General features: G+C 33.3%; 1 protein-coding gene across 11 annotated transcripts in view; it reads right to left on the bottom strand.

Annotated features, from left to right (window-relative positions):
• The window catches only part of FAM221B (family with sequence similarity 221 member B), a 50,927-nt gene that overhangs the window by 21,415 nt on the left and 16,017 nt on the right, over window positions 1–13,495 (bottom strand). For 9 of the 11 annotated variants that reach the window (XM_031945335.1, XM_031945336.1, XM_031945337.1 and 6 more), the window contains one exon: window positions 1,808–1,951. The exons of the other annotated variants lie outside the window; for them this stretch is intronic. In XM_031945335.1, coding sequence (XP_031801195.1) covers window positions 1,808–1,951 — 144 coding nt within the window. The remainder of the gene's footprint in view (window positions 1–1,807; window positions 1,952–13,495) is intronic. 11 annotated transcript variants of the gene reach the window in all.

Raw genomic sequence — 13,495 nt, 5'->3', positions numbered from 1 at the left:
TGGAGAGAGACATCTATACCCAGAAAGAGGATTATGGAAACTAAATGTGGATCACAACATAGTATTTTCATCTTTTTTTGTTTGCTTGCTTTTTTCTTTCTTATTTTTCTCCCTTTGATCTATTTTTTCTTGTGCAGAATTATAAATGTATGTATTAGGAGAGTTATTTATATATAGAAGGTTTAATCTATATTTGCAGTTTCATAAGTAATCATCTTTATTGTACTATGTCATTCAAATACATGTTTTGTTCTCTGAATTGGAAATAAAATAAATTGTAGAAAATAGATTGTCTGCCTTCTCACCTGGTTTTAAGTATCTTTCTTAGTGTCAGTGGATGACTAGCAGGAGCATGTTGCTCTCTAAGGTTATGCTGAATGGGGAAATTAAGATTATGCAGAGTATTGTAAGAGTTTTTAGTTGATAATTACAATATAGGCAGAAGACTAAGTGCTTTTCCTCTCCTGGCACCTGTTAACACTTGGCCTAAACCAGCGGGTGAGCCTCTACCGTTTATATCATGTTACAACATGCACATAATGTCTGCATGAAGAGAAGGAATATTTCATCTAAGTATATGTTTGTATCTATATATCTATAGATGAAGATATTTACAAATATAAATTTATATATATACATATGTTCACACACTTACTTGTGCTTACATATTGTATATAGGCAGAGCAGAAGATAGGGATTCAATATATGTACTATATTAATACACAATATATCTAAACAGATTATACATATCAAAGAATTGTTAGGAACCCCAAACTTTGACCCTGGACTGAAAGGACTCCAGAAAAAGAACTGTATGATGATGACAAAGAGTCCTCCTAACTAGCCTCTTCTTAGAGGAATTTCTTTCCCCACAGAATTAAAAATGTGACTTTCTCATCTGATACAGAGAACCAAAAGTTCTTGGGAATGGGTGAGAATAATTATTCCTTTCCATAGGGATTGAATTTAACAGACATGGATTGTATCCTTTTAAGAACCTAAAAAATTCCCAGAGAGCAGAGCTTCCTATAAAGACTTAGAACTCAAAAGACAAAAAAATCTTAAGAATAATTTCACTAGATAATTCTTTGAGTATCCTTAGCTTCTGTGGTCTAACATTCTCCCTGATCTAGGAACCATAGTACCTGGAACTTCAGTACCTGGTTCAAACTCTGACTTGCTGATTTTGGCAGCCCTAGATCTTGCTCACATGATTTTGATTGGGCAGCTGGTGCTTCTTTTATCTTGACTAATCTTCATGGAAGCTCTCTTTTCTGGCTTGTGCTCAGCCTGGCTTTAATTATCACATATGACTGTGACTGCTCCAGTTGAACCTAGACTAGAAGCCAGATTCCTCAAAAAGACCACTACCTGAATTTGCACAAGATAGCAGATTTACAGAGAGATTTACAATGTGAACATTGTTTATAGCAACAGAGTATCAAGTGCTGGAGTGCCAAATGACTGACACATTGTAGGCACATAATATTTGAAGAGTGAGTAATATAAATCCATGTTGGTTGATACACACTACTGTGGAACTGGGTCTCTAGATATTTCCAAACCAGCTGTTTTTTTTTTTCTTGTAACTGAGTGATTATGTTGATCTTTCCCCTCCTTCCTCTCTTCCATCCATCTTGCCTCATGTCCTCTTCACTCATATAAATAGTCCTTGGGTTCTTATGCCTCACCTGTGTGTAATACTAAGGTTTTCCTTAGTTTCAGATCCCTGATTGGCCCTCAGTTTCCCCATTCAGTCTTATCTGTCTAGATCTTCTCATTCCCTCTTCCCACTGTCGAGGCTCACCTGACTGGATGGCTTGTAGTGTTGCATCCTTCTCCCACTGGAAAAGTTGCTTCATACGACATCCAAACTTCTCCCTGTGCATAGCTTTGGCAACTGCTAGCACCTCTGGCTTGTCGGATGGGGGAGTGCCACGTGCTGTATAACCTGTGGGGAGTGGGCCACATAACCTGGGGAGCCCTGTAATCTGGGGGGAATGATGTTCATGAAATCTGAGGGAAGAGAGACATGTAAGTAATCTGGGAGACAATAGGGAACAAATAACGTGGGGGTTTGATTCTGTGTTAGCAGAACAATGGTCATATGACTTGGAGGAAAGAGGATTTTTGTGATTTAGAGGGAAGGTGATATAGTGTATACTATATATAAAATATATATATATATACATATATATATATATATACACTAAATACATAGTAGAAGGAGTGACAAATTTAGGATCAAGAGAAATAGATTTAAATATTGACTCTTTTTCTAACTTTGGACAAATAATTTTACCTTTTGAGATAATTACCTACCTCATGTGAAGAAAGAGCTTTGCTAAGGTACCATTTAAAATATTATTATAGTGGAGAGGGGTATGATGAAATATCCTTTTTACCATAGTGAATGAAACTTAACTTTTATTTTTAAAATCCTGTAAATTGTAAAAAACATGAAATATAATAGACAAGTGCACCGTGAATAAAGAACTTCAGTAACATTGGTGCGTTCAATCAATAAATATTTGCTTTTCTTTGAGGTCTTCAGAAAACTTGTCTAACACAGTTATCCCTTCCACATTGTAACTTTCTCCATAGTGTTTTTGTTATATTATAGATTGGCATGAGAAATTAAATGGGAATTTTTTGGGGAGTTTTGCAGAAGCTGCAGACAACTTGGAAAGGCCAGCAGATACAAAGAAAAAGTTTAGTAACTTAGAAATGTATAATATATATATAAATGTGTGCATACATATATGTAATTGTACAAAAATACATATATAACACATACATATATATCATATATATATACAATTGTATAAGTCAAATTTTACAATAAAGTACTCTAAACACTCCATAAAAGAAAAAAAGAAATATTCAGACTTTTTCTCTGGTATAAAAGCAAGGCCAAAAAGTTTTATGCCATTTCCAATTTGTAGTGGTATTGCTTCCCTAACTAGGGATAACACTATTACTGGTAGTTAATCTTTGATAATTCTACTTCAGGTAATCAAAAAATACATTGAGAAGCATTTTAAGATCAACATCTTCAATTCTAAATTTTTGTTGGGTCAGATTTTCCAGGGATTATTTGTGAATTGTTTCTATTGATGCTTTGTTTTCTGTATTCAGAAGTTTTGGGCAGCTTTCTTGGATTATTTCTTGCATAATTGTATTTAGTTTTAATTTTAGTTTTTAATTTTTAATTTCTTCTGGGAGACTTAAAATCCTTAAGTGTCTCTTTACATCCTACCTTTGAGAGAAATGGATTTTGTTTGCATAAGGAATAAGGATCACATTTTTTGGACATTATTTTTCTCTTCCAGATTCTTTTACTTAAGCATGTTTGTATTCCTAATCACTTAATTGTTCTCTCCTTTGCTTCTTTGGAGAGACTTGCCACCATGGATATAATTATTTCTGTTGGGCAGGGTATGAATTCTTCAATTTGCTCACTTTTAGATTTTTGTTTTAAGATATCTGATTTTCCTTCTGAACACTTTGGGAGCAGCCTTCTGCACTTCCATGCTTTTTGGGGAATTCAGATGGTCTTTAATGTCTTTAATGATTGGTTCAATTTCCTTTGTTTTGAATAGTTATTTGAAGATATTTGTGGTCTTTTAGTTGTCTTCTCTTCTATTTTAATATCTTCTATATTGATTTACTTGCTTATCTAGTTTTCTTCTTCCTGAGGTCCTTGGTAATTTTTAAATTTATTGTTTCGTTTCCTTATTCCTCACTTTTTGATTCCATCCTCTTTGATGGTGACTCTCTGGGTTCAAAAGTTATCAGTCTCTTTTTAATTTTCATTCACTTCAGTTCCTGTTCTAAGATGATTCAGTGGGGATAAAACAGAACTGGTCCTATGTGGATGCCAAATCCTTTATTTTAGTCCTGGTACAGTCTCATATACATCTAACTAGTACCCTACCCTAGCTCTCTTTGTTCTTTAGCTTTCTGGTTGGGAATAGCTTTCCTAAACAGAGCAAACTTCTACTTTCCTGTGTTTCTCCTTCCTCTGAAAGTGGATGGTTCTTCTAATTGTTTTTTACACAATGGTAATAAGGGTAGGGATAAATTGTCCAGAAGAGATGGAAGTAGCAGCAGGAAAAGTGCTCAGTGGATTGGTTCTCAAAGCACAAACTAGTAGGTTGAGTTGTGTCTCCTGTCTGAATCTGAGAGCTAGTTATGGGTATGTTGTGTAAGAGGCTTGGAAACTGAGTATTCTCGGTTACTAATTCACAAGTCTTGTTAGGTATTTTAGTGTCTTAGAATATGGAAAGATTCTTTGTGTTCTGTCCTGGAAAAAAAGAGTTTTTTTGGAGTTAATGAGGACTGGAGAACATGTTTAGTTCTCCATTTTATTTGTCCTGAAATTTTCCGATGTTTCATGGAGATTCTGATTTTTAGGATTCTGAAAGTGGCACCATATTTTAGTGATGTTCTGACCACTGATAAATACAAAATCATGGAAAGATTTCAGAAAGGTCAGAGTAGTTTTGGACTTTGATAGATTTACAAATAGAAATGTGACTTCAAAACTAGTACCACCTTTTTAAGCTACTGATTCAATACCTTTGGAGTTTACTTCATCCAATATAATGAACATTCCAATAAATATAATACATGTTTTTTGTCAATGTTAATTTGTCATGCAGGGTTGAAAATGTGCTTCACCACAAGATGTCACTGAGGGACAAATTGTTTACTACTCAAGCACAATATTATCCACAAAATAAAACTACATATAAATGTTTACCCTTGATATCATCATAGAAGGAGAAAGTTCTATAACTCCCTCTATGTAATATTCATCTGTGGTTAATTAGGTCCTTTCCCTTAGATTTAGATATCATTTTTGGAAAGTTTTTCACAAAGTCTCTTTGACTCATGTCTATAGTAAAGGCTTGCCCTAAGAATATAAGAATTTTACTTGTTTCTCTCAGTTCCCTTGCAAGCATTCAGGGTAATGAGATATAGAACATAATTCAGATTTTTATTTAGCCCAATGGAAAACATGGAATTATGCTAAAGTTTCTCAATAATTGAGAAAAACTGCTCATCCTTCTAGAAGGTATCAAATAATCTTATTCTTCTTGAATTTCAATTTCTCTTGGGATCTATACAGATAGCATTAGTGAAATGATAGATACAACTCACTTCTTAGTTTATATGTTGGGTTTTTTTTTTTTTTTTTGCTATGCCAGTCTTTTTTCAGATCTCTTTCCAGGCCCTAGTGAAACTGGGCATCTGAATTTCCTCTTCTGTGCTCTCTTGATCAGAATCCAAATCCCTTTCTTCCATGTTCCTCTTTTTAGATACATAATTAGCATTCTTTTCTAACGGTACATGCTTTATAGTAGAGTGTATGAATCACACTATTGTAGTATATATACATTTTTTGGATGAAAGCATTACTTAGAAGCTCTTCTAGTTTTCTGGAACTGATCCATGATAGCAACAGCTTTGGGAGCTCTCAGACAAGAGACAGTAAGAAGGTTGGACAACTGGTTGGAGAAAGATTACAGGGAATTCTTCACAGGCAATGGGTGTAGTTGGTGCTCATTGGCAGCTCTACTAATAAAAAATTATGGATCACAGTTCCACATTGGACAGGAGTTAGAGTGGAGCAGGGGCCTTGGATTCAGTTCTAGGACAACAAGGACCACTTGGGCCTCCAGTAAGGCAAGAACCCTTCCTAGTAAAGACCAGAACATAGATCAGGAGAGCAGCGACTACATCTCTCCTAGGATCACATTACCCTGGAAGCACTGAAAACTCTCAGAACCCCAGAATTTACTCTGAAAATAGCAGCAGCATATAAAAGCCTGAAGCTTGAAAGAGTGCTTACCCAACTTTAAGTGAACATAGCTCAACTTTAACATACAGGTCAAAGAGAATTAAATAGGCTGGGAAAATGAACACATAACAACAACCAACAACAATAACAGAACTTGACCATAAGAAGCTACTGTGATGGCAGGGAAGACCAATAATTAAACTTAGAAAATTCAACAATATGAAACCAGCTATGAGCAAGGCCTCAAAGAAAAATGCTAGTTGGATTCAAAGCCAGAAAGGATTCATTGAAGAATTAAAGGATTAAAAATGGTAAGAGTAAAAATTGGGAAAAGAAATGAGGGTAATGTGAAAAAATTATGAAAAAGGAATTAGCAGCTTGGTAAAAGAGGCACAAAAATACTGAACAAAAAAACTTTAAAAAACAGAATAGGTCAAATAGAAAAAGAGATACAAAAATTCGCTGAAAAAAAGTAAACCTTAAAAAATAAATTGGCAAATGAGTTTCAATTGATCTGTAATGAACAGAACCAGCTACACCCAGAGAAAGAACACTGGGAAATGAGTATGGACCACAACATAGCATTTACACTCTTTCTATTATTGTTTGCTTGCATTTTTGTTTTTTCTTCTCAAGTTATTTTTACCTTCTTTCTAAATCCAATCTTTCTTGAGCAGCAAGATAACTGTATAAATATGTATACATATATTGTATTTAACATATATTTTAACATATTTATACATGTGTGGGACTACCTGCTATCTAGGGGAGGGGGTGGAGGGAAGGAAGGAAAAAGTTGAAAGAGAAGTTTTTGCAAGTGTCAATGTTGAAAAATTACCCATGCATATGTTTTGTATATAAAAAGCTATAATTAAAAATATAAAAAAATTGGCAAAATGTAAAAAGAGGTACAAAAGCTCACTGAAGAAAATAATTCCTGAGAATTGGGCAAATGCAAGCTAATGACTCCATGAGACTTTAAGAAACAATAAAATAAAGTCAAAGGAATGAAAAAATAGAAGAAAATATGAACTATCTCATTGGAAAAACACCTAACCTGGAAAAAAGATCAAGTAGAGATAATTTAATAATTAGTGGACTACTTGAAAACCATGATTAAAAAAGAACTTAGACAACTTCTTGCAAGAAATTATCAAAGAAAACTGCCATCCTGAAGAAATAGAAATTAAAAAAACCCCAAATTATCTACTAAAAGATATCCCAAAATGAAAACTTCCAAGAATATCATAGCCAGATTTCAGAGCTCCCAGGTCAAGCAGTCAGAAATAAACAATTCAAATATCATATCACCACAGTCAGGATCACACAAAATTTAGTAACTTCCCTGTTAAAAAATCAGAGGCTTGAAATATCAAAAGATCATAATGAAGACCATAGGAGCTAGGATTACAACCAAGAATCAGCAACCTATAAAAAATGAATATAATTCTTCTGGGGGAAAATAGACCTTTAATGAAATTGGGTATTTTCAAGCATTCCTGATGAAAAGACCAAAGTTGAATAGTAAATTTGACATTAAAACAGAAGAGTCAAGAAAAGTATAAAAAGCTAAATGTGAAAGAATAATTATAGGAAAATTCTTGTGTGGGGACATGATATATGTCATTCTTAGGAACTGTATCATTATTAGGGCAATTAGGAAGAGTGTGCAAACACAGAGGGCATAGGTTTGAGTTGATTATGTTGAGATGGTCTCCAAAACAAAAAATAGGGGTGGAGAAAGAGAAATGTAGAGGAAGAAGGGGAAAGAGAAAGGTAAAATAGGGCAAATTTTCTTACATAAATGACATACACAAGGAAGAGCTTTTACAGTGGAGAGGAAAATAGGAGGAAATCGAGAGCAATGCTTGAACCTTACTTTCATCAGAATTGGTTCAAAGAGGAAATAATATATATACACATTCAGTTGGATATAGAAATCTAACTTACCTAATAGGGAGATTATAGGGGAAGAGGAAAAATATAGGGAGGGGATTGTTTAAAAAAGGAGGGCAGATTGGGGAAGGCAGTGCTTAGAATCAAGACAGACTTGTGAAGCTAAAAATAGAGAAGGACAAAAAGAAGATGAGATGGAGGGAAGTGCACAGTTATTGATCATAAATGGCAACATATATGTGATGAGCTAATCCATAGAATATAAGCTGATAGCAGAATGGATTGGGACCAGAATCTAATAAAAAGTTGTTGTTAAAAGACATACTTGGGGCAGAAACACAAACATATCTAAATTAAATTTCTGGAGCAGAATATTTTATGCTTCAGTTAGAGTGAAAAGGGCAGGGGGTGCCAATCATGATCTCAGACAAAGCAAAAGAAAATATTAAGTCAATCAAAAGAAATAATCAGGGAAACTACATTTTGCTAAAAAGATACTATAACAAAAGCTTTTACAGAAAATTTCTCTGATAAAGGCCTGATTTCTCAAATATATAGAAAAATGAGGCAAGTTTATAAAAATGAGCCATTTCCTAATTGATAAATGGTCAAAGGTATGAACAGTTTTATAAGGAAGAAATTAAGGGTATCTAGGAAAAAAGGAAAAAAAATGTTCTGAATCATTATTGATTAGAGAAGTTCAAATTAAAATCACACCTACCAGAAATAAAAAATCCTGGAGAAGATGAAGAAAATAGGTACATTAATGAATTGTAGGTGAAGTAGTGAACTTGTTTAATCATTCTGAAGGACAATCTGGAACTATGCCCAAAGGACTATGAAACTGTGCCCACCATTTGATCCAACACTATCACTATTAGACCTGTACACCAAAGAGGTCAAAAAAAGGGAACAAGGATCTATATGTATAAAAATATTTATGGCAGCTATTTTTGTGATGGCAAAAATTGGAAATTGAGGGGATGCCCATCAATTGAGAAATGGCTGAATAAGTTGTGGCACATGATTGTGATAAAGTACTATTGTGCTAAAAGAAATGAGAGGGAAAGCTGGTACAATAAAGGGACTTGCTTGAGCCCTTCTCAGTTCTTATCCAAACAATGTTAAAATAACATCTGAAAAATGAATTCTGAAGTGGCAGACCCATTAGAAGGATGGGGTGAAACAATATTCCAGCTAAGATAAGTTAGAAGGTTACCAAGGAAGATCTGTCTCTCTCCCCAGTGAAGGGCCACAGTCAGTTCAGGATGCACCAATAAGCCAGCAGCAGGCCTTGGCAGAAGTAATGATTTCTGGAGCTTTCAGCTCATAAACAGTGAGAAGGTTGGAAAGTTGATCAGAAAGAGATTATAGGAGACCTTTGCTGGCACTAGGAAAAGGACTCTGTTGTATTGCCTATATGAGGTTCTAGCTCTCAGTCCCAAGGGGAGGAGATGAGCAAGGACTCTGTTCACAGTTCTAGGGTAGAAAAGAGCAGTCACCCCACTTCTCAGATCATATCATCTCAGAAAAATTGAAAACTTAAAAAAAAGACACCCCCTCTCCCAGAACTAGCTATGAAAACAGAACTAGTGTCAGAAACCTGAAATTAAGACAGTGCCCCTGGGTGCAGAGCCTAACTTTAATATAAATATAAACATTTATGTTTAACATAAATATAATTTAATATAAAGTTGAAATTCAAGAAATAGGCTAGAAAAATGAGCAAATAACAACAAAAAAGAACCTGATCATAGAAAATTACTATGGTGACAGGTAAGACCAAAAACACAAACTCAGAAGAAGTCAAAGCTGTTACATGAAGAGCCTCAAAAAAAGTGAATTGGTCTCAGCCTCTAGAAAAACTCAAAAAGGAGTTTAAAAATCAAATAGGAGAGGTAAAGGAAAAATTTGAAAAAAGAAATGAGAGTGATGCAAGAAAATCATGAAAAAATAAATCAAAAGCTTGGTAAAGGAGTTACAGAAAGTGCTGAAGAAATAACACCTTGACAAACAGAATAGGCCAAAGAAGTAAAAAAAAAATTCACTGAAGAAAAGGACTCCTTAAAAAGTAAATTGGCCAAATGCAAAATGAAGTACAAAAGCTTACTGAAGAAAATAATGCTTTAAAAATTACAGTTCAGCAAGTGGAACCTAATGAATCCATGAGTTATCAAGAAACATAAAACAAAATAAAAAGAATGAAAAAAGAAGAAAATGTGAAACATCTCATTAGAAAAACAACCAAGCTGGACAGCAGATCAAAGAAAGGTAATTTATAAATTGTTAAGACTACCTGAAAGCCACAATCAGTGAAAAGAGCCTATAAATATTATCTTTCAAGAAATTATCAAGAAAAATTTGCTTTGTATCCTAGAATTAGATGATTTAAATAGAAATTGAAAGAATCCACAGATCACTTACTGAAAGAGATTGTAAAATAAAAACTCTCAGGAATGTTATGGCCAAATTTCAGGAGAAATTATTGCAAGCAGCCAGAAAGAAACAATTCAGATATCATGTCATCACAGTTAGGATCATACAAGATTTGGCGACTTCCATGTTAAAGATCAGAGGGCTTTGAATATGGTCTTCTGGAGGACATAGGAACTAGGAGTACAACCAACAACCACCTATCCAACAACAACAAAAAAATGGATATTTAATTAAACTGAGTGATTTTCAAGCATTCCCGTTGAAAAGATTAATAGGAAATCTGACATCCAAACAGAAAACTCAAGAGAAGCACAAAAAGTTAAACATAAAAAAATAATCATAAGGGACATTTCCATATGGAAAGATGATACATGTAATTCTTAAGAACTTTATCATTATTAGGGCAGTTAGGAAGAGTGTACATAGACAAAGTGCAAAGATGTGAGTTGACTATGATAGAATGATATTCAAAAAATAAAATTAAGGTGTGGAAAAAAAGGATATATTGGAAAGAGGTTTTATGATCTCACATAAAAAAGGTGCAAGAATTTTTATAGTGGGGGGGGAATGAGAGTGTTAATAGGAAATGATCATCAAAATTGGCTCAAAGAGGGAGTAACATACATCGTACATAGAAATCTATCTTACACTGATGGATTCTGAATGTAAATTAAAGTGGACTATTTTTCACTTTCTTTTTTTCTTCTTTCTTTTTTTTGGCAGGGTTGTGTCTTCTTTTACAATGTAACTTATGTAGAAATATATTTTGCATTATTTCACATATATAAGATCATATTGTTTAATGTCTTAGGGAGAAAGGAGAATAGGAAAGGAGGAAGAAAATTTGAAATTCAAAATTTCCAAAAAATGAATGTTAACATTTTTTACAGGTAATTGGAAAGAGTGTTATTAAAAAAAGCTATCTTATCATAAAGGGAAATAGGACCAGGATGGGATCGAAGAAGGGGTGTTTAATAGAAAGGAGGGCAGACTAAGGTGAGATAGTGGTCAGAAAAAGTGTTTTAAGGAGCAACGGGGTAAAAGGAGGGAGGGAGAGAAGAATAAATAGCAGAAAAAAACAGGATGAAGGTAATCATAACTGAATAGGAATGGGATGCGCTCACTCATAAAACATAAATAGATAGGAGAATCAATTAAAAAAAGAATCTTATATATTTTTGTTTACAAGAAGCAGAAACACACAGAACAAAAGTAAGGGACTGAAGTGGCATTTGTTATGCTTCAGCTGAAATTTTTAAAAAGCAGGATATATATATATAATCACATCAGACAAAGCAAAACCAAAAATAGATCTAATTAAAAGAGATAAGCAGGGAAATTACATTTTGCTTAAAGGTACCACAGATAATGAAGGATTTTCAATACTACACAGATAAACACCAAACGAAATAGCATCCAAATATTTAAAAGGAAAAGTTAAATGAGTCATAGAAGGAAGTAGGCAATAAAATCATACTAGTGTGGGATCTCAACTTTCCCATTTCAGAACCATATAAGAGTATATAAGACCATATAAGACTAGCCAAAAATAAACAAGAAAGAAGTTAAGCAGGTGCATAGAACAATTAGAAAACTTCAGAAAAGTTAGAATTGCTAGATCTCTCAAGAAAATTGAATGGGAATAGAAAGAAATATGTCTTTTTTTCAACAATATATGGCACCTACACAAAAACTGACCATACATTAGGTTATAAAAACCTCAAACCAAGCACTGAAAATCATGAATTTTAAATGAATTATTTTCAGATCATAATAAATAAAAATGCCATAAAATTACATTTGATAAAGGACTATGGAAACCTGCTTTAAAAATCAGTTGGAAACTAAATAATCTAATACTAAAGAATGAGTGGATCAAAGAAAAAATCATAGAAACAATTTTGTTAAAGAGAATGATAATGACACACTATACCAAAACTTATAGGATGCTACCAAAGCAGCAGAGAAAGTATCTCTAAATACTTACATCAATAAAATAGAAAAAGAGTAGATCAATCAATTAGGCATGCAATTAAAAAAAAAACAGAAAAAGGACAAATTTAAAATCTCCAGTTAAGCACCAAATTGGAAATTTGAAAATCAAAGGAGAGATTAATAAAATTGAAAGAAAACTATTAAACTGAAAAATAAAACTAGAGGCTAGATAGTTTCAAAGAAAAACTCCAGCAAAACAAATTAGTGGTGAATTTGACTAAAAAAAGACAAAAACCAAATTAGCAGTATCAAATTCACCTTTAATGATGAATTAAATGATGAACTAATGAAAAGGGTGAATGAAAAGTGAATTAAAGTAATTATTAGGAGCAACTTTGTCCAATTATATGCCAATAAATCTAACAATCTAATTGAAATGGATGAATATTTACAAAAAATATAAATTGCCCAGATTAACAGATGAAATAGAATATCAAATAGTTATTTGTTAACTCAAATAGTTTAGAAAAGTAAATTGAGTAAGCCATTAATGAGCTACCTAACAAAAATAATATCAAATCTAGATGGATTCACAAATGATTTCTACCAAATATTTAAAGAACAATTAGTCCAATCCTATATAAGCTATTTGGAAAAATAGGCAAAAGAGTCCTACCAAATTTCTTTTACAACACAAATATATTGCTGTTACCTAAATGAGGAAGAGCAAAAACAGAGAAAGAAAACCAGACCAAGTTCCCTAATGAATATGGATGCAAAAAAAAATTTAAATGAAATACTAGCAAGGAGGTAAAAGCAATATATCACCAAGATAATATGCTAATGAGCAGTAGAGATTTATACTAGCAGTTCAGGGCTGGCTCAATATTAAGAAAACTATCAGCATAATTGACCATAGCAATGCCAAAATAACAACAATCATATGATCATTTCAATAGATGCAGAAAAAGCTTTTGATAAAATACAATATTCATTCCTATTAAAAACACTATAAAGCACAGGAATAAATGGAGCTTTCCTTAAAGTGATCAGTACCACCTATTTAAAACCTCCAGAAAGCATTATTTGTGATGGAATAAGCTAGTTTAGGGATTCTTAAACTTTCTACTTGCAACCCTTTTTTGCTGGAGAATTTTTTATGACCCCAGGTATGTAAATATAAAAAATAGATATGCAAATCATTTATTGATAATTTCATAACCCCCACATTCATAAAGGACCAAGTTCCACAGTTTAAGAAAGTTTGAGCTAGTTAGTTGTACTTTGTGTTTGTGATATCACTATGTTGGGGTCAAGGTCCAGTGTGTCTGATTATGGTCAATCAGATCAATATAAGCTAGAAGACTCTACCACAAGTTGGGCACAAATAGTTCATGTGAACATTTGGGGTGGCAATGTTGC

Source organism: Sarcophilus harrisii, chromosome 1 (genome assembly GCF_902635505.1).
Source record: "Sarcophilus harrisii chromosome 1, mSarHar1.11, whole genome shotgun sequence".
NCBI lineage: Eukaryota > Metazoa > Chordata > Mammalia > Dasyuromorphia > Dasyuridae > Sarcophilus > Sarcophilus harrisii.
Note: the sequence above shows the minus strand (reverse complement) of the source record. Positions and strands in the feature narration are given on the sequence as shown.